Genomic DNA, 21648 nt, shown 5'->3' on the forward strand with positions numbered 1-21648 from the left:
GAACCGCTCAAGATGATTCGCTGAATCATTTTTTTTCCTCTGAGAATTTTCGAGAGAAGCCAGCGGAAACTGGATGATTTTCCATGTTGGACAACACGTGTCTTCAGAAGAAATTGAGTGATACAGAGTAAGTGTGACATTTTATATTGTGAACGTGGATTGTTGCAAGTTTTTATTTCGTAATAAGCGTTTTATAGTATTGTGTTATCGAATAATATAGGCCTATTAAGGATTTGTAAAGCAATTAAATGTTTGTTATAGTCGCAGTGTAAATATTGTCCACAAATCCGTCATTTCTGAAATCATACATTAAATTCATAAGTGCAAATGACCATTATTAAAAGCAGATTTTCAGAATTATATTATCCATTTCGAGTCAGAGTGTTTTGCAAATAGAAGATTCGCTCATTGTAACGTACTTCTTCGTGTTGACTCACAGGTTCAGTCAAGTTGATTAAAAGCTGCTCGTTCACCAACTGGACCAAACCGGATTTTTACCTCAGTCACTTCATCAGATGCAGAGCGCCAGATATAGGTAAGTTTTCATCACAGTCTTTGAATTAAAAAAGTAACTGTCCAATTGAATCGATGGGTGATGGAAATAACAATTAATATGTCTGTGGTTTGAAATGTCACGGTTTTTCATTATTACTATTCAGAGTTTGGATTTTGCGCGGCCTTGAGCCATTTCGTCGCGCTTTCGTTCTTGTTTTAAGAAATCTAAATAATAGGGAGAATTACACACAATGTTGTCACGAATGTAAGATTATAACGTTATATGTGTATAGAAGATTCGTTCATTGTACTTCTTCGTGTTGACTCACAGGTTCAGTCAAGTTGATTAAAAGCTGCTCGTTCACCAACTGGACCAAACCGGATTTTTACCTCAGTCACTTCATCAGATGCAGAGCGCCAGATATAGGTAAGTTTTCACCACAATCTTTAAGTGACTGTCAAATTGAATCGATATGGGTTATAGAAATAACAATTAATATGTTTGTGGTTTGAAATGTCACGGTTTTCATTATTACTATTCGGAGTTTGGATTCTGCGCGGCCTTGAGCCATTTCGTCGCGCTTTTGTTCTTGTTTTAAGAAATCTGAATAAAATGGGGAATATCACACAATGTTGTCACGAATGTACGATTATTGAGTGTATTTCTGCAAATAGAAGATTCGCTCATTGTAACGTACTTCTTCGTGTTGACTCACAGGTTCAGTCAAGTTGATTAAAAGCTGCTCGTTCACCAACTGGACCAAACCGGATTTTTACCTCAGTCACTTCATCAGATGCAGAGCGCCAGATAACGTATAGGTAAGTTTTCATCACAGTCTTTGAATTAAAAAAGTAACTGTCAAATTGAATCGATGGGTGATAGAAATGACAATTAATATGTCTGTGGTTTGAAATGTCACGGTTTTTCATTATTACTATTCAGAGTTTGGATTTTGCGCGGCCTTGAGCCATTTCGTCGCGCTTTCGTTCTTGTTTTAAGAAATCTAAATAATAGGGAGAATTACACACAATGTTGTCACGAATGTAAGATTATAACGTTATATGTGTATAGAAGATTCGCTCATTGTACTACTTCGTGTTGACTCACAGGTTCAGTCAAGTTGATTAAAAGCTGCTCGTACACCAACTGGACCAAACCGGACTTTTACCTCAGTCACTTCATCAGATGCAGAGCGCCAGATATAGGTAAGTTTTCACCACAGTCTTTAAGTGACTGTCAAATTGAATCGATATGGGTGATAGAAATAACAATTAATATGTTTGTGGTTTGAAATGTCACGGTTTTCATTATTACTATTCGGAGTTTGGATTCTGCGCGGCCTTGAGCCATTTCGTCGCGCTTTTGTTCTTGTTTTAAGAAATCTGAATAAAATGGGGAATATCACACAATGTTGTCACGAATGTACGATTATTGAGTGTATTTCTGCAAATAGAAGATTCGCTCATTGTAACGTACTTTTTCGTGTTGACTCACAGGTTCAGTCAAGTTGATTAAAAGCTGCTCGTTCACCAACTGGACCAAACCGGATTTTTACCTCAGTCACTTCATCAGATGCAGAGCGCCAGATATAGGTAAGTTTTCATCACAGTCTTTGAATTAAAAAAGTAACTGTCAAATTGAATCGATGGGTGATGGAAATGACAATTAATATGTCTGTGGTTTGAAATGTCACGGTTTTTCATTATTACTATTCAGAGTTTGGATTCTGTGTGGCCTTGAGCCATTTCGTCGCGCTTTTGTTCTTGTTTTAAGAAATCTTAATAATAGGGAGAATTACACGCGATGTTGTCACGAATGTACGATTATTGAGTGTATTTCTGCACATAGAAGATTAGCTCATTGTACTTTCTCATGTTGACTCACAGGTTCTGTCAAGTTGACTAAAAGCTTGTTCACCAACCAGATTTTTTTTACCTCAGTCACTTCACTTCATCTCAGTTGCAGAGCACCAGATACAGGTGAGTTTTCACAGAAATCTTTGGAAATTCTTAAAATTAACTATCAATTTGTGATGCGGGTAACTTAAAGGGATGGTTCGGACTAAATTCAACCTAGGGTCATTTGCACCATGACCTCCAGCCAAACACCTCCCCAAAAGCTTTTTTTTCCCTTGGTCGAACATTATTAAAGTTAGAGCTTTTTTAGCGCGATCAGCCAGAGGGCTTAGTGCAGGCGCTAATTGACACACTGCATGTTTCAGTGATGCCTGTTTGTGTCATTTGTTATTTGAGAACACATTTCAACAATCTTCCTAATTTCATCATGTGAATCATTTATAAACCTGTTGTCTGAAGTTTCAGGGTCTCCCTGCATTTGAAAGCAAAAAATAATAAGGCAGTAATTAAAGATAATAATAGGGATGTATGATTAATTTTTGGCTTCCAACGATGAAAACAAGATAAACGAGGTAGAACGGTCATTGTGCCGCTGTTGCATTACTTCGAGCACACCTTCAATTCCTTCAGAGTTGTGCTTTCGTTTCTCCCTAAAACCCCAAACTTAAAGTGACAGCAGCTAAACTGCTGTCTGTCAGTGATGAAAATCAAACAAATGACATAGCAAAATCACTCAAAGATTTTGACTGTTTAATCTGTGCTTAAATAAGGATTAATCTATATTTAATCTATGCAATATGTAATGTCAGTGTTTGCACACTGACTGAATGGGCACTTCATGCAGCACACATAAATTCATATTCACTTATTCTTGATTTAAATTTTTAAATTGGCAAGGCTTAAAAACATGCGCAAATGAGTTTAGTTTAAACACTGATAGCAATGTGTGCTGTTCAAGTCTCACCTGTGATTGTGTGCTGTCAACACCTGTGTGATAACTCAGTAAATGACTGGTCATATTAGAGCATATGACACTCACATTTAACAAAGTTTGCAAAGAGTGACTGTTTTGTCCACTTTTTTTTGATCATTGCTGTTGTAATATATTGGAAAGTTAGAATGTGTATCCGACATACATTTGATGTCATACATCCAGAAACATTCATTAGCAGAACTCTGTCTATTTAATGCATTATTTTCAACAAACCATATTATCGATAAATTGTCAGATTTGAGATGAACCAGGACGCAAGTGCATGCCAAACTGTGGGTGGAGAATGTAATGGTTCGAAATATATATATATATTTTTTTAAACCGAGAACTGTTATGCCCCTACTATGTACAATAGAGCTTTATCACACTTCCCTTTTCCAGTAAGTGAAGCAGTGAATCGCTACTTCCGGTACTATCGCAGCACAATCAAAACTAATGGCTGAATGTTTGCATTGTTTTTGTTTTTTGTTTTACTCTTTTTATATTTTTCTGTACACCATAATCATCAGAATATCTCTTCTCCTGTCTCTGAAATTGTCCAGATTTTGAAATCATTCTGCGGATGCTCATTTTAAGAGGTGTTTAGTCAACTATGTGTTAACAGCACATTAAAAATATACATAACAGGAAGAATCAATACATTGCTTTGGCAAGCACTTCCGGTAATCTATTTCACTGTGATAAAGGTCTATTGTATGGTGTGGTTTCCAGCAGCCTGTCATATGATCGCAACTTTGTTTCATGCCAACTTTAAGCCTGAGAGACTTGACTAAGGGTGTTATTGGGTGTTATTTTTTTTTAAATAAACTGTCTTTTTTTATTGTAGGTATGTTGGTGTTAATGTGAAGATGAAGTGGACTTGTAAGTACTGCATTTTTGACAGTACAAAAAGAAAAATTATCATTCAGCATTACAAATTAAAACATGGACATCATGGGAGGACCTGTCCTTTGCCATGTATTTACCAAGATTGTGTCTGCTCTTTTAGAACTCAGGCAACACTGATAAGACATTTGCATACGCATCATGCAAAATCTGTCGATCACGTGAATTCCCGGGTGAAGTGTAACCTCTGCAGTTTCTCAGAGGCCTGCAATTTGAAGCAGTACTTCTCCCACCTGGGCATTCACTTGAAAAACAATGAAAATGTCCAGTGCCCATTTGAAGACTGCAGTTTTCAAACTTGTGTGTTCTCTAAATTTGTGGCTCACAGAAGTAAAAGACACCATTCCCAAAATACTGGACATTTTAAAGCAGAGTTAATTTCATGTCAAATCGAAGAGGTTGAGGAAAGGTTTGAACATACAGATAATCAACCTGCGGACAGCCTACCAGCCGAAGGGTGTTGGCACCCAGTCCAGTCCAGTCCATTGCATTCCAATCCAGATCTTCCTGTTGAGGGCTTGATTCAACATAAGTTAGCTTCACTGTTTTTACGCATGGAAGCCATTTTACATGTCTCAAAGACAGCCATTCAAGAAATAGTTGAAGAACTTGGAAGCATTGGTAGTAATGTTGGAGAGCTTGCTGAGATGTCAGTTAAACAGGTCTTAAACAAACACAACTGTTCATTGGATTCCTCAGTTATTGCTGCCATTACCGAAACGGTCTTGGAAACAAATCCTTTAGCCTTTTTGTCCAAAAGGGGTCCTCTTAGCTCTATTTACAAAAGAACAACATACTACAAAGATGATTTCACTGTGATAGAACCTGTAGAATACACTCTTGATGCTTCTCGGAAAAACACATTTGTTTATGTACCAATTTTAAAAGTTTTAACTGCGCTGTTGAATCGAAGTGACGTCCTTGACAAGGTTTTACAGTCAGACCAAGCAGATACATGGAAACATCCTGAAACAATTAAAACATTTAGGGATGGGCTGTATTTTAAGGACAACAAGATCCTTTTTTCAGATGAATTGCGCATAGCCCTTGGACTTTACATTGACGATTTTGAAGTGTGTAACCCTTTGGGCACTTCAAGGAAAAAGCACAAACTTTGTGCCATTTACTGGTTAATTGCAAATCTTCCAGGAAGAGACCGGTCCACTTTATCATCCATCTACCTTGCAACATTATGTAAGACCAAGGATGTCAAAGAGTATGGATACGACAAAATTCTTGAACCGCTTCTTTCAGACGTTGAAGTACTTGAACAACATGGAGTGTTTGTTCAGACACTGGGTGCAAGTATAAGAGGAACAATACTCTATGTGTCTGCAGACAATTTAGGCGCACACTCGCTTGCTGGATTTCAAGAAAGTTTTTCAACAAACAAGTTCTGCAGATTTTGTTTGGCAGCACGTGATGAGATTCAGACACATGAAGTTAGAGAGAGGAGGTTCCCAAAGAGAACGGAGGAGTTGCATGAGCAGACTCTTTGTGAAATTCAGAAGAACAAGGATTCACACGCAGTAGTAGATGGTGTTAAGAGGGACTGTCCTCTTAACAGACTTGCACATTTCTCCACCATGAAAGGCTTTCCCCCTGACTTTCTCCACGACGTCTTTGAAGGTGTTGTACCCCTGGAGCTAAGTCTTTGTTTGAAGAAACTGATTCAGAAGAAATATTTCACATTGGACGAGTTGAATGCCGCAATTCAATCCTTCCCATATAGATTTTCTGACAAAACAAACCGACCACAGCAGATCTTAAAATCATTCCAACTGAAAGGTTCTTTAGGAGGCAACGGACATGAAAACTGGAGCCTTCTGCGGTTATTACCTTTGATTATTGGTTCAAAAGTTCCAGAAAATGATGCAACCTGGAGTTTAATTCTTGAACTGAAGGACATTGTTGAGATTTTAGCCTCATCTCAGTTTTCCACAGAGAGTTTGGACTACCTTGATTCAAAAATATCAGATCACCGGAAATTGTTGCAAGACGAATTTCCAGACTTCAGACTCCGTCCAAAGCACCATTTTATCGAGCACTATCCAGAACTAATCAAATGTTTTGGACCAGTGATTGATTTCTGGACCATACGATTTGAAGCAAAACACAGCTTTTTTAAAAAAGCTGTGCATGACTCTGGAAACTTTAAAAATGTAATGCTTACATTAGCCCAGCGACATCAGCTGACACTTGCTTACCACCTTGACATGCCAACTCTTTTCAAGCCAGATTTAGTGGTTGATCATGTTTCAGTTCTGTCCACTGAGTGCCTGGATCTTTCATTTAAGCTGGCAGTTAAATCCAAATATTCCAATGTTACATCGATATCTGTTGCATCCAGTGCATGCATATATGGCACCAGGTACTCTGAGGGAATGTTTCTTTCTGTGGGATACACCAGTGGGCTTCCAGACTTTGGCAGACTTGTCAAAATATTGATTGTTATGAACAAACCTGCCTTTCTAATTGAACCGTATTCAGCATGGTACAGTGAGCATTTCAGATGCTTTGAACTAACTAAGTATACCACTTGTGAGTTGAGAGTTGTTGATCCAGATGAATTGAATGATTATCATCCCTTGTCCTCATATGCAGTGCTTGATAAGAAGCTGATGATTTCACCGAAGACATTCCTCCTTAACTAAATGCATTTACTGTTGCCTTTTCTTCTTAGAAACCTGCAACAAAATGATTCTTCGTGTGATTTTGTCCCCTGAGGATATTAGGAAAGTTTACATTGATCGGCCACAATCCATAGAATCTCTTCTGTCAACACTGAAAAGCAAGCTGAACATACAAAGTGATTTTACACTTCAGTATGAGGATCCTGAATTTGACCATGAGTTGTGCAACCTAACGACTATCACTGAACTTCCTCCTGAAAAGGCAACCCTTAAAGTTAATTGTAGAGCACCACCCTCTGACTCTAGCCAGTCAGATGTGACATTAGACACAGCGGTTATGTCATCATCGTCTGACTCGAGTATCAAGAATGGAAATCCTGGATCAATAACTGCAAGTAGTCGCTCACAGCAATGGCCTGTTTCTTTTCCCATTCCAAGCTTTTCATATGATGTAGAATTACGTTTGAAACGTGGAAATGAGCAATATGCTAAAGATGGCTCACTGCTCAGCCTATCCAAGGATGTTAAATCTGAGATTCTTGACAAACTTGCCACTGCAATCTATTCTTACAAGGCGTATCCATCCAATGAGGAGTTCGAGTCTGTTTCAAGGGCTCTCACAGAGACACATCCATGCCTTAAAGAACCGGGATCGGCCACAGGGTGGTATGGATGGAAAATAAGCCTTAAATTCAAAATGGGAAACTTCCGAAGTAAACTTCGTGATGCTGGATGTCCAGAGCTTACTGTTACTAGTGAAAAATGCCATGCTTCAGATAGAAAAAAATACAAAGTCAAGAAACCCCGAAGATCGGAGACCAATTTTCTACCGGACTTACCTGCTGGATCAAGTTATACTGCTTTGGAGACTGAAAGGAAAGATATACAGTGTGAGATGACAAAAAAAAATCCAGACTGGCATGTAATTGATGCAGCTATGGAGAAAACTTTCTGTGCCAGAAGAAAGGAGATTGTAGAAGATGAGCCCACAGTATCAGAAATAAGGAGGAGATGGCCTGCACTTTTCACTCAAAGACAAGTAAGTGTAGAAAGATGTAATATACCGTATTTTTCGGACTATAAGTCGCACCTGAGTATAAGTCGCATCAGTCCAAAAATACGTCATGATGAGGAAAAAAACATATACAAGTCGCACTGGACTATAAGTCGCATTTATTTAGAACCAAGAACCAAGAGAAAACATTACCGTTTACAGCCGCGAGAGGGCGCTCTGTGCTGCTCAGTGCTCCTGTCACCTATCAGATCGGCTGCATATTTACTACCTGCAGAATACGATTTTCTTTTTGGGGGCATTTTGTTTGCATTCAGTCTTTTTCAGTTGTCTTTAAGTTAATATTTCAGTTAACAGTTTTCAGTTAATATTTTCAGGGGTATGCTACAGGAGCACTGAGCAGCATAGAGTGCCCTCTCGCGGCTGTAGACGGTAATGTTTTCTCTTGGTTAATTTCTCTTGGTTCATGTCAAATTAATTTTGATAAATAAGTCGCACTTGACTATAAGTCGCAGGACCAGCCAAACTATGAAAAAAAGTGCGACTTATAGTCCGGAAAATACGGTAAGTCTCGGGTGTCACCAGAATGTGTCTGTGAAGTTTTAGCTCCAAAAAACACCTCTTTTTGGGTGGGAGAAAAAAAAGTGATGTTTTTTGTGTGCATCTCTTTAAATGCAAATGAGTTCCTGCTCCCCGCCTCTTGCCAGTAGAGGGCTGTCTGCTAGAACTCGCTATTCAATACACTGACATAAACAATACAGGAGAAGCTCACACAGCAAATATAACTCTCAAAATTGATCATTACAAACGGTTCGTGATGCAACATATCCAGATGTATGGCATATATTTTTTTTTAATTTTACCGATTTTCTTGGACACATTCCCTTCAATAAAATTACACCACTGCAACCTTAGTGGCTCAGATGTGGAGAGTTAATGGAGACTAGGGATGTATGAGACTAGTCAATTAAACAATACTGCTGCTGTTAGTCGACTTAGAAAATATTAGTCGTTTACAAATTAATTTTTTTGCACTTTTTTCACATTTTGCTTTGTTTTTACAAAGACATTTAAATTACCGTCATGTTAATGTTACATCTTGAAATTAATGCAGTATTTTGAAAATATATCTGGAGCGGCAAATAAAATCATTTAATTTTACATTCGGTTTTTGCATGTTCAAACCAGGACTGGTTGCCGTGGTAGCGAACAACAATACCTTAACGTGCTGACTTGTGTCAGAGTCCCTATATATATATATATATATATATATATATATATATATATATATATATATATATATATATATATATATATATGGTTTGAACTCATTAGTCCTTTGCTGCTGATTCAGTTGATCTTAATATATGTGTCTAAAATGGCTAACATTGCTTAAGTGAACGTTCAATATACAACAATGATAAATCAAGGCAAGCACATCGCATGCATGATATCTGACCTATTTTTAGCTGCATTCAGTATAGGATTTGATTGTTCATAGATTAAGTGTTCTTGCAAATGGATCACATATACACTGTCTCCGGAGGTCAGACTAGTTGGTTGCAAAATTTCAGTTTAAAAGGTTACAAAATTAGTTGTTGCGCACATCCCTAATGGAGACTCTTATGTTCATTATTACAGGCATCAACAAATCAGTTATAATGTTTACATACTATAGCTGAGACATACCACAAGTTCACAGATGGTCGATCTTGAGTGCTGCTGTCATGCAGAGTTTAGCTCATGATCCAACTCACTTTCCTTTGCATAGCTGTAGTTATTCTTAAGATATTCAGGTGTGTTTGACTAGGGTTGGAGCTAAACTGTGCAGGACAGATGTACTCCAATACCGATGTCTGTCTATCCCTGCACTGCTCCAGTGACAATATAACAATGGCAGACTGCTAATAGGGTAGAGATTGTCACCAGTGGGCGGGGCTTTTCCCTACGATGACGTCAACATAGAGAGAAATCTGGAATCACTTGTTTTGAGAGACTGATTTATGGGGATTCTAAAAAAAAAAGGGGGTGGGTGGATTTTACCATTATAGGCTGGTTGTTTACACACTGTGGACACACACATCTGTGTTTAAATGCCTTATTAAAGTGAATTTTGCATAATAGGTCCCCTTTAATGTTTAGTTTATGTGCGTGGGATTTTTTTAAAGTCTTTTTCTTTTTTTTGTTTCAACAGGTTGCTCTTGAATTCTGTAGGCTTGTCTCCATTGATTTAAAAAGAACATTCTTCGAAGGGCTTGACAAGCATCTACCCAGGCTCCTGCAATTATACACCAAGCGAAGCAATGAAGTTCCAGAACTTCTGAATGTGTTGAAGTGTCTGGATGAACAGGCAAGTCAAATTTAATTTATACAGCAAAACTAATTTGTTATTAGCTTTCAAAGAAATTTGCATCAGGAAAATTCTATTATTTGCTAGTGTTGCACAAAATCCCACTGGTAAAAACGATTTGAGGTCTCATTTTGTTAGTAGGACCCTATGATTTCTGTGATGCGCAAAACACAGATGGAATCATCTATTAAAATTTTTTTTTTTTTTTTTACTGTATTGCATGGAATGTCACAGAATTCGTCAATATTTGGATAAATAAATCAAAAGTAGGTCAGTCACTTAAATCAAAACCGCAAAAAGACTCTTTAAATATGAATCCTGCATGTTCTGTGTGAATGAATGGCGCAGACATGCAGTTTTGTTTACTACACATACTGAAGTACGTGTGACACTTGCAGTGTTTTTTCAGCCTCTGCCGTCTCACATTAGGGGCTTTCGCACCGGAGGAACCTTTTCATAGTTCCTAGAACTATTGGCGGAAGTTCCCGGATTTTGGCGGTTTTGCACCGCGGGATCTAGGAACGATTTTAATTCTAGGAACTCCTTTTGGGGGAACTAATTTAGCTCCTACTTCAGAGTAGGGTCTAACCCAGCATAGGGATGCAGTGATTAACCAGTTTTACAATTAACCACGGTTTAAAACATCATGGTTAATTAATCATAAAGGATCGGCTAAACACCTTAAACAAAACAAATACAAAGTTACACTAGTGGTACACCAGCTTAAAGTGCTGTGCTTATCAGAGACTAGGAGACCACCCTGGTGGCTTCTAGAACTACCCGGTGCAAAATCCCTTTATATGAGGACAATTAACACATGAACTTCATCTCCAGAGCTGCTGTCAGAGTCACTACATGAGCATTTTACCTTTTCTTTTGAGAAAATTATCGTCATATCATATTCACACAGAAACTTCAAGGTATTCACGAAAACCCATCCAAACAAGTTTGTTGTAACTTATGACAGAAATATATGACTCTATATAACTTTTGAACAGTATAAGTTTTTAACAGTATATATATATTATATAGCTTTACATACATTAACAGTTTTTATGGAATGCATTTTCTGTCAAATTTAAATAAATCAATTAAATTATAATATTTTGGATTATCATATATCATTATCATATTTTTGATTATACAACTAATGGAATTTGAGCTGCTCAATAAACCCCACTTTGTCTAACTGTGTAAACACTAAATAATGTTGCAAGCTTCAAGTTACTTCTGTGGCACTATTAATTGCTTATTTAAATAACTTAGTTGTTCACAGCAAGTCACAGTTCTCATGCAATATGATGAAGAATGATCTTTCCGAAGATGATTACGGATGGGTATCCTTTAAGTTTTAATGGTATTACTATTAGTAATTATCGATCCAGTACTTTTAACAGTAGACTTTAATTCTTTTTGTTCTATTAAAAAGAAAAAAAATGATCATTGACTTATAATCTGTAATGTAAAATAAATGGTTAATAAAGGAAAACAAACCGCAATGTTTGAACAAAACAAATTCATATAAAACATCTATTTGTTGAATGCACCAGTGTGCAGCCATTTTTTTTTATTTATATATATATATATATATATATATATATATATATATATATATATATATATATATATATACACACACACACAGTACAGGTCAAAAGTTTGGAAACATTGCTATTTTTAATGTTTTTGAAAGAAGTTTCTTCTGCTCATCAAGCCTGCATTTATTTGATCAAAAATACAGAAAAAAAATGTAATATTGTGATATATTATTACAATTTAAAATAATTGATTTTCAATTTATTATACTTTAAATTATCATTTATTTCTGTGATGCAAAGCTGAATTTTTAGGATCATTATCACATGATCCTTTAGAAATCATTCTAATATGATGATTCATTATCAAAGTTGGAAACAGTTCTGCTGCTTAATATTTTTTCATAACGTGATACTTTTTTAGGATACTTTGATGAATAAAAAGTAAAAAAAAAAAAAAAAAAGAAGCTATGTTTTTAAAATATAAATATTTTGTAACAACAATATACACTACTGGTCAGTAATTTGGGGTCAGTAATTTTTTTTATTTTATTTTTTAATAAAATCAATACTTTTATTCAGCAAGGATGTGTTAAATTGATAAAAAGTGATAGTAAAGAAGATTTATATTATTAGAAAATATATATATTTTCTTTTCTTTTTTTTTTTGAATAAATGCAGTTCTTTTTAACCTTTTATTCATCAAATATATTAGACAGCAGAACTGTTTCCAACACTCATAATAAATCAGAATATTAGAATGATTTCTAAAGGATCATGTGATAGACTGGATGTCACATGTGACACTGAAGACTGGAGTAATGATGCTGAAAATTCAGCTTTGCATCACAGGAATAAATTATTTTTTAAAGTATATTCAAGTAGAAAACTATTATTTTAAGTTGTAATAATATTTCACAATATTACTGTTTTTTCTGTATTTTTGATCAAATAAATGCAGGCTTGATGAGCAGAAGAGACTTCTTTCAAAAACATTAAAAATAGTAATGTTTCCAAACTTTTGACTTGTACTGTATATACAAACAAAACACTTCCGTCAAGTGAACAAATTTTTTTGGCAGAGTTGTAACCAGAAGAAGAGGGGAGCAGTTATTTTGGGCCTTCCATACTACATGAGGGAGAAACCAGAAAACGTCTTCAAAGTTTGTGAGGTAAACATTTTAGTATTTTTTCCCATTAAAACTGGAATAAGGATGCACCAATATCACTTTAGTATGATAGTGATGCTTTTATTTGGTACTTTTTATATTTTGGTGATACAGATTATAGATACCTGTATTTTCATTGAAACCATAAGAATATGAATCATTATTTGGCTTTCCTTCAGTTATGTTATGCTTAATTATGCCTTTTAAAATGTATTGTATTGCTATATCATATTTTATCTTTCAAGTAGAGGTGGTCGCGTGATATAGCAAAAATATCAGAGCACGATTATTTTCAGGAATATCACGATTATTTTTCATGTTGGTTTTACTATTTTTCATGTGACTGATCAGTACATCCAAACTCATTTCACAATATTAAAAACGCAAAATGCAGAATCGAATCATTAATTGTGAATCATCAGTTTTAATTGTGTATTGTTGAATTTTTCTGAATTTGCAAAAATTACTATTGAATCAAATCATTTCGCTGTAAATGAAGACAAAAAAAGTACCAAGCAAACTGGATCTTATTCAACAAGTATGTGTACAAATGAATTTGCATATGAAATCTGCATACTAACATTTTCACAAACAAATAATCCTTTATCAATAACTTCTATTCTAAAACTTAGGGGCTGTTTACATGAAAACTGAAGTGAGCACTGAACATGAAGTTTCAAAGCACAAGGTTTCGAAAATGATACTGTTACCGTCTTTATGTAAACAACAAAAACATGAATCTGAAAACGGTAACATATTGCGCGTATGTGTTTTTTGATGAAGTGACATCGCCAACTACTGACGTTTTCGCAGATCCGTGTGAACAGGGATCATTTTGACAATGTTGTTGTCTGTTTTTAATACATCATTGTCATGTAAACATACCCTTATTCTGAATTTAAAAACACAGCTGATTGTGCATAGTGCACACCTCCTTTTGACATTTTTCTGTGATTTTTATTTTATAAAAAGTAGAAGAATATTCATCAGATTACTTGAATAGCTCTATTTGGAAAATCATTCTAGAAAAATTTGATTTGCATAGACAAACATTTTATTGGCATAGACAGAAAAAAAAATACACTACTAAAATGTAAACCGGCATTTACGGCATTTAAAATGTATGTTTAATGTGGTAATGAAAGTTCTAGTCTACCGCTAAATCTTTAATCTCTCTCTCTCTTTTTTTTCAGCCGACTGACAATGAGGTCGATGTTGTTCAGAGTGTTAAGGTGGGCATCTTGTCAGTGAGCGAGGACACCAGACAAGATTGTGCCTTCCCAGACGACGTCGTGAATATGGCTGTGATACTGGAGGGGGAGATTGTCATTGTGGATCTCCAAGACATTCCAAATGCCTTTGTCACATTGTTTGGACTGCTTTACGCTTTAAACATCAGCTATCCCAAAGAGCTGCGATACACCTTTGAGGTGATCCAGCGGATCTTTATGAACATTGATGGGGAAAGCTGCTCCGCTAAAGTTCATGGACTGAAAAACCAACTAATGCGGTGAAGTGCCTGCAACCTTTGCTATGTCCTTTTTTTTTTTCCTCTCTTTTTTTTTTTTTTTTTTTTTTTTTTTAAGAGTAATGTTCAATTTAATTGATGAATTTGTTAAAGCATCAGCTAAGTTGAGATTAAGGAGGTATGAAACCAATTCATACGTCTTTTAATGTGTTAATGCTTTTCAGAGTTTCTTTTTGAAAGGAATGTTGTGAACAGGATGTTTCTATATTGTATGTTGTGGGAGTGGCATTTTAAAGTGTTTAGTTTAATTGATGAATTTGTTGAAGCTTGAGAGCATAAAAAATTGATAACCTAGTTTATATTAAAATGGCATTTAAGCCAATTCATAAGTCTATAATGTGTTTAACAATGTTTTAACATTTTCTTTTGGAACAAAGGATATTTCTATATTGAATGCTGTGGGGTGATCTTGTTTAATGTTATGTAACAGATTAATCCACAAGACTTGCATTGAGACAGGTGTAAAACACCTTTCAATTAGTTTTTTTCTGGTGTTTTTAGGAGTTAATTGCAATAAACTTTGTACTGAAAATTGTATTAGTGATTGTTAATTTGCCATACATTTTTGTTTAAATCAAATGTAGCTTACAAATTAATGTTCAAGTAGTAATTCATTATTTGGTTCTGCTGCAGGTTTTAAAGTTTCAAAACACCACTTTAGTTGGCTGAACTTATTGGATGTAGTTTAGATAACTTAACTTTAGTTGGCTGAACTTATTGGATGTAGTTCAGATAACTTAACTTTAGTTGGCTGAACTTATTGGATGTAGTTTAGATAACTTAACTTTAGTTGGCTGAACTTATTAGATGTAGTTTAGATAACTTAACTTTAGTTGGCTGAACTTATTGGATGTAGTTCAGATAACTTAACTTTAGTTGGCTGAACTTATTGGATGTAGTTTAGATAACTTAACTTTAGTTGGCTGAACTTATTAGATGTAGTTTAGATAACTTAACTTTAGTTGGCTGAACTTATTAGATGTAGTTTAGATAACTTAACTTTAGTTGGCTGAACTTATTGGATGTAGTTTAGATAACTTAACTTTAGTTGGCTGAACTTATTAGATGTAGTTTAGATAACTTAACTTTAGTTGGCTGAACTTATTAGATGTAGTTTAGATAACTTAACTTTAGTTGGCTGAACTTATTGGATGTAGTTTAGATAACTTAACTTTAGTTGGCTGAACTTATTGGATGTAGTTTAGATAACTTAACTTTAGTTGGCTGAACTTATTGGATGTAGTTTAGATAACTTAACTTTAGTTGGCTGAACTTATTGGATGTAGTTTAGATAACTTAACTTTAGTTGGCTGAACTTATTAGATGTAGTTTAGATAACTTAACTTTAGTTGGCTGAACTTATTGGATGTAGTTTAGATAACTTAACTTTAGTTGGCTGAACTTATTGGATGTAGTTTAGATAACTTAACTTTAGTTGGCTGAACTTATTGGATGTAGTTTAGATAACTTAACTTTAGTTGGCTGAACTTATTGGATGTAGTTTAGATAACTTAACTTTAGTTGGCTGAACTTATTGGATGTAGTTTAGATAACTTAACTTTAGTTGGCTGAACTTATTGGATGTAGTTTAGATAACTTAACTTTAGTTGGCTGAACTTATTGGATGTAGTTTAGATAACTTAACTTTAGTTGGCTGAACTTATTGGATGTAGTTTAGATAACTTAACTTTAGTTGGCTGAACTTAAGTTCGAAGTTTAATTAACTAAATTAAATCAGTTCATTGTACTTTATAACTTGTCAGGTAAACCTTTCCAAATTTGTCAGGTACACTTTTCCAAATAAGTTAGTTTAACTCAAAAAAACCCATGCAAAAAGATAACAAAAAATAATGAGTTAAGTCAACAAAAGATTTTTTTACAGTGTATATTGTCAAAGTTTTGAGTTGATTTTCTTCTTGTTGTGTGTTTCAGAGTGTAGAGGACAGATCAGCGTCACTCAGAGTCCCTCAACAGCAGCTCAACCAGGAGAAACAGTGAAGATCAGCTGCAAAACCAGCACTGATGTGTACAGATGGAGTAATGGGGATGAAGGTTTAGCCTGGTACTTACAGAAACCTGGAGAAGCTCCTAAACTCCTGATTTATTATGCAAACCGTCTCCAGTCAGGAACTCCATCTAGATTCAGTGGCAGTGGATCTAAGAGTGATTTCACTCTGACCATCAGTGGAGTCCAGACTGAAGATGCTGGACATTATTACTGTCAGAGTCGCCACAGTGGTTATGTGTTCACACAGTGATAAAGCATGGTACAAAAACCTGTGTCAGTCAGAGTCACAGTGACTGAACTGATGCTGCAGCTGCTCAAACACTATCACTCACTCAACAGGGAAAAAACACATCAATATTATCTTACAATAAACATCGGTTTTTGTTGAGCTACAACATTTATTTTTGATTATGATTTTTCTGAAGTTATTTTTGTCTCCTGATATTTTCAGTCCTTCATGTACAAATCCATCCACTTTCCATCTTCATATTTTTCCATCCTTCACTATATTTATGAGTTTCTTCATTTATGATTTATCCTCAATCTTTCTAAACTACATCATCAGCATCATAAACATGTTCTGCGTCATCAGTTTAATAAGTCCATCATTTATTATTATTATGATTTATTAAAACCTCTTAAGCACAAATGCTATTTTGGGGATTTCCGTTTTTCATTTTCCTACCTAATTTTGAATGCCTGCCTATACTAATGCTACAGTGTAAGCTCAGAAAGTTTGGTATAATTTCAAAGGAAACCCTTTGAAATTACATAAAACACTGTTGAAATTGATAAAAATGACAATATATGCTGTCTGTGTTATAATAAATAGGGAAAAAAACAAGGCGCTTTTTTATTTTATTTGTGTAAACTGAAGTTTGAAATGGTATAACTCAGGCATTGAAGGGGCTGGCAACTTCAGACAAATGTCTTGTGATTCTTCCAACTGTCAGCTATTAGAGGAAAACAGAAATTTCTTTCTATCCTAATCTATGCAAAAGTTATTCTATTCCAACTGAAGGAAGGAATAATACCATTTTTGTATAAAATTTTTGTCTAAATAAGTATGAAGTCATCTTTTGCACACTTGCAGTATGGAATAATGTGATCTCTGTATATTATTTGACAGAAAACACTCAGAAGTTACATAAAAAGCTGCTGTTTGTGACAAATAGTATTATTTATGTTGTTTCACATATGATGAACCATCTCAATACATTGTGCTTTTTTTGTGTGTGGGTTTTCTGAACAGTCTTTGAAAGACAATACGTCATATTACACAATAGCAACATGCATAAAATTATAAAAAATATCTGGTCTATCACAATCTAAAATAGAATCCACTTCATATCGTTTCATTTATGTCTATTCTGCATCGTGTAGAGATTGAGAGACCTCGCCTGTCTCTTTCATATTTCATATTTTGATTTTTTATCAGCGTGTATTTTGGTTTCGGTTTCTATACAGCGTAAACAAGCTCCCCGAAGCTTTTGCGCGAACTTCGGAGCGTCAACAAACTAATTTATGTTTATTCCCCCAGTACTGTACGAATTACTGTACATTCACTGAGATGCGGTCGAACACTGCACAGTTATGAAAATAAACATATTAGCTTATTGCTAGCGAAGCTTCCAAGCCTCAGAATAAAGAATCAAATGTATGAAAGCGAGTAGCACGCGTATAGGCTTACCAGATGCGCGTCCTGACCTCTCCACGGCGAAGGTGGCCATCCAGGACTTGTTTTATGAATATTATGCATTATAAATCCGGAGCTTCGGCCATTAGTAGTTTTGCTTCGCGTGGCCTTTGTTTAGAAGCAGCAAAAAACTCAGTTTCCCAGACATCATTGCGTCACACAAGCGGAAAAGGAGTGGGCAGTCGCTGTCCAGTTCCAGCACCCCCGCGGTGCTGAATCACAGCTTCGATTGGAGGGAACGACTTGTGAATTGCACCTATCAGGACAAATAGCGCTTCACATAAGAAAACAGACGTCTATAGCAGAAGAAAGGCATTTAGACCCGTCTATATGACTTGAAGATCTTTTCAATAATACAGCCCTTGGAGCGCTTTTGCGCACTTGTACAAAACGCTTTATATCTCAGCAATGGAAGCACGCAGAAACGTAAAAATGGTCTTGTTTGAAAGAAGAGATTCTAATCTAAAAGATTATATCGAGTATATAGGTATGCGTGGCTGTTTGCGGCTGACTGAAGCGGTGCAAAATGTATAAATAATAAGGTGAGAAATTTTACATCGCGATTCTGTTGAAGATCATTCGATCTGTGATTGTCACACAATAAAATGATCTACATCATCAGATTCCTGAGAATGAGAGCTTTCTTGTGATATATGACTTGACTGTTTTGTGAAAAATATTTTAAATACACATTCTTACGAAAATGTATTCGCAATCGTTAGATGGAAATTTATGGGGGGGGAAATATATTTCTTAGCTTAATTTGACTACTTTATGTATCATAAAACCCCAATTAATGGTATTCTTTGTAAAGAAAACACTCTAAGCTTTCAAATGAACCCATTTCTGGGCAAATGCCATATAAGGAAGGATATGCAAATGAGACACAAACATCTGGCATGCTATTTTCGGACCCGGTACTGGGTCTGCAGAGTTTAAGAGGTTTTAAGTTCATGCCTCATAATGCAAATATTATCAGCATCATATAAAATGTTTCTCAATTTCAGAACAAATGATAATGAATATGATTTATATAAATATTCATGCAGGAAAGATTAACAATGATATAAACATACATTTTCAAATGAAAGATCAGATTACCCAACAGCTTCAGTTAACCATTAAAAAATATACACATATCACCATATGTACATTTATTTGATAAAGATTTATAAAGAGTGAACATGTATTATATCATGTGTGACGTGACTCCTTATCAAACTCAGAGACTGGCAGAGATATGTGTGTGATGATCCTCATGTCTGTTAAAAACCTGCAGGAACATCCATGGATTTAATATAAAATTTGGGAATTAAAGTCTAATATGAGAGAGTCAGATTAATCTACTAAAGTTGATCTTAAATTCAATACCGCCGATCCCTGGGTCAAAATACCCATCTTGGAAAGTGTGTTCAAAATAACTGTGGTTATGTCTTAAGTGGAAGATAACAGTTGAGAAAAAAAATAGATATGTATTATATTGGATGCATGAGCGTCTAATTTAGCTACTAATTGATGTAATGTTAATCCAAGAAAATGAAAGAAAGAAAATCACTCACTGCTCTTGACTGAATTACTTTGTAGTTTTAATAAGAATTAATGCACAGTCAAACCAACAATTATTCAGACACCAGATTTAATTTTTTATACCTAATAGGTTCAGGACAGTAGTGAATATAGCAAAATAAAGCGAACTGTGACATATTATACCCCAGAATCCTTCACACAGTGGACTACTAGTGAAACTGATCAAATAATAATAATAACTGTGACCAAAAATCGATCAGACACTTCGACCTGACCGTGTTTTGCTTACGAGTTTATTCCTGAATTGCTAACTTTAAAGGTACAATTTGTAAGATATTTGCAGTAAAATATCCAAAAACCACTAGGTTGATTTCTAACATGTAGAAATGTAGAAATCACATGACAACAGAAGTAGTGTCTAGCGTCCAGCAAACCACTAGCTTGCTTCAAGCAGTTCCTTATTTACTTCTTCTTGCATGTTTTATGGTGGATTGTGTAACTTATTTATGGAACATAATTACTGTTTAACGTCTGCTGCTGGTTCTGTCGACAAGGACAGCTCCCGTAAACGTAAGCGTACGGGCCAACCAAACGACCCAAGAAGAGTTTGGGACAAGAGGAGAAAAAGAGCGAGGATCAATATCGGTGTTGCATTTTCTAGATGAAGAGAGCTTCGCGACAAACTAGAGATGCCGATCTAGAAAGAGATGCCGATCTCGCTTGTGTTTTACTCGACAGGTGAGTTGTTTTGATTCGTATCTTAACAGAAAATGTACGCTATTATAACGATCAACAAGATTAGTATTATGGGGCATAAACGCCGAACGCGGGGCATCGTGTCTCTAGACCCGTGCGAGGACTCGTCTGATCCATCGACTGATCGTGTCTTTGCATTGATTTTATATGTAATCTACTCACGCAAACCGTTGAACTCGTGTTTGCTATGCATGCCCAATTATTGTTTGAATGTACACGAGTGTATGTATTTGTTGAACAAGTGGTAATCGTTTTCATATCATCTGACTAAACAGTAATCTATTAATTTCATAATTTACTGTCAAACTATATTTGCTGTATTGTATTGCAATATAGCATGACACAATATCTAATGGTGTTGTTACGGATTAACTTGTTACCGTGTTATCTGGTGACCAACTTCCTGGTTCAGGTCTCCGCTGCAGATGTGAATCATGTGATCTTGTTAACTTGTGACCTGTGTTTACCTATTATGAAAATAAACCATAGCAGAACCCTGGCCTGACTACGTTTTATGGTTTATGATGTTAAAGAACATTTCATGACGTCTCAGACAACTGTAAATTTGTGGCTACTGTGGGTTAATAATAAACGCTATCCTTAACTCATATTTACCATAGTAAAAACATGGTACATTTTCTTTATACCCATCATTCCACGCTCCTTCTTAGCGTCATCAAACCACGTGATTGTTATTGTTTTGGTAGTGCGCCCTCTAGTGGAAGTTACTAAAACCTGTACCTTTAACTCTGAGTTCTTGTCATATTTTATTACCATTTTATAAACCATAGCAACCATGTGGAAGGTGTCTGTATAAATTTAGTTTTGACTGTATATTTCATTTTTACAGTGAAGACTATGCAGTGCTATTTTACATTTAATTATTCGGTTTCTGTACATGGACACCTACAAATGTTAAAAACTGTGACTGTCTCTAAAGTTGCATGCGATATTGGTATACACTTTTCTAACATCAATAGCATTTGAGGAGAATGACTTACAGAAATTAAAACAACTGTAAACTGTTCATCTAGGTGTCATCTTTAATTCACACCTTATATATTTTTGATATTTATTAAAATAAACTGTAAATCGTATGTAAATTATGCTACTTTTTCACAACCGAATAGACTCAAATGGAAACTTGAAACTCAATAGCATTTGAGGAGAAAGACTTAGAGTCATAAAAACAACAGTAATGTG

At 35.3% G+C, this 21648-nt stretch overlaps 1 protein-coding gene across 1 annotated transcript; it reads left to right on the forward strand.

The window, feature by feature from the left end:
• The first annotated feature begins 1640 nt into the window (after positions 1 to 1640).
• LOC113092675 (sterile alpha motif domain-containing protein 3-like) lies at positions 1641 to 15165 on the forward strand. Its single transcript, XM_026258385.1, has 7 exons — positions 1641 to 1701; positions 1993 to 2088; positions 2383 to 2475; positions 6915 to 7903; positions 10071 to 10226; positions 12844 to 12933; positions 14124 to 15165. The coding sequence occupies exons 4-7, from the start codon at positions 6929 to 6931 to the stop codon at positions 14442 to 14444; spliced, it is 1542 nt and encodes a 513-aa protein (XP_026114170.1). The 5' UTR covers positions 1641 to 1701; positions 1993 to 2088; positions 2383 to 2475; positions 6915 to 6928; the 3' UTR covers positions 14445 to 15165.
• Positions 15166 to 21648: the final 6483 nt, after the last annotated feature.

The sequence above is a fragment of the Carassius auratus genome, unplaced genomic scaffold, assembly GCF_003368295.1.
Source record: "Carassius auratus strain Wakin unplaced genomic scaffold, ASM336829v1 scaf_tig00214714_1_2670353, whole genome shotgun sequence".
Lineage (NCBI taxonomy): Eukaryota > Metazoa > Chordata > Actinopteri > Cypriniformes > Cyprinidae > Carassius > Carassius auratus.

What these genes read in the sequence shown, in the direction of transcription:
- LOC113092675 (XM_026258385.1), top strand. Translation starts at nt 6,929, where the DNA reads ATGATTCTTCGTGTGATTTTGTCCCCTGAGGATATTAGGAAAGTTTAC. An exon ending in CACTTTTCACTCAAAGACAA is followed by an intron (nt 7,904 to 10,070) that starts GTAAGTGTAGAA and finishes TTGTTTCAACAG; the next exon opens with GTTGCTCTTGAATTCTGTAG. An exon ending in ACGTCTTCAAAGTTTGTGAG is followed by an intron (nt 12,934 to 14,123) that starts GTAAACATTTTA and finishes CTTTTTTTTCAG; the next exon opens with CCGACTGACAATGAGGTCGA.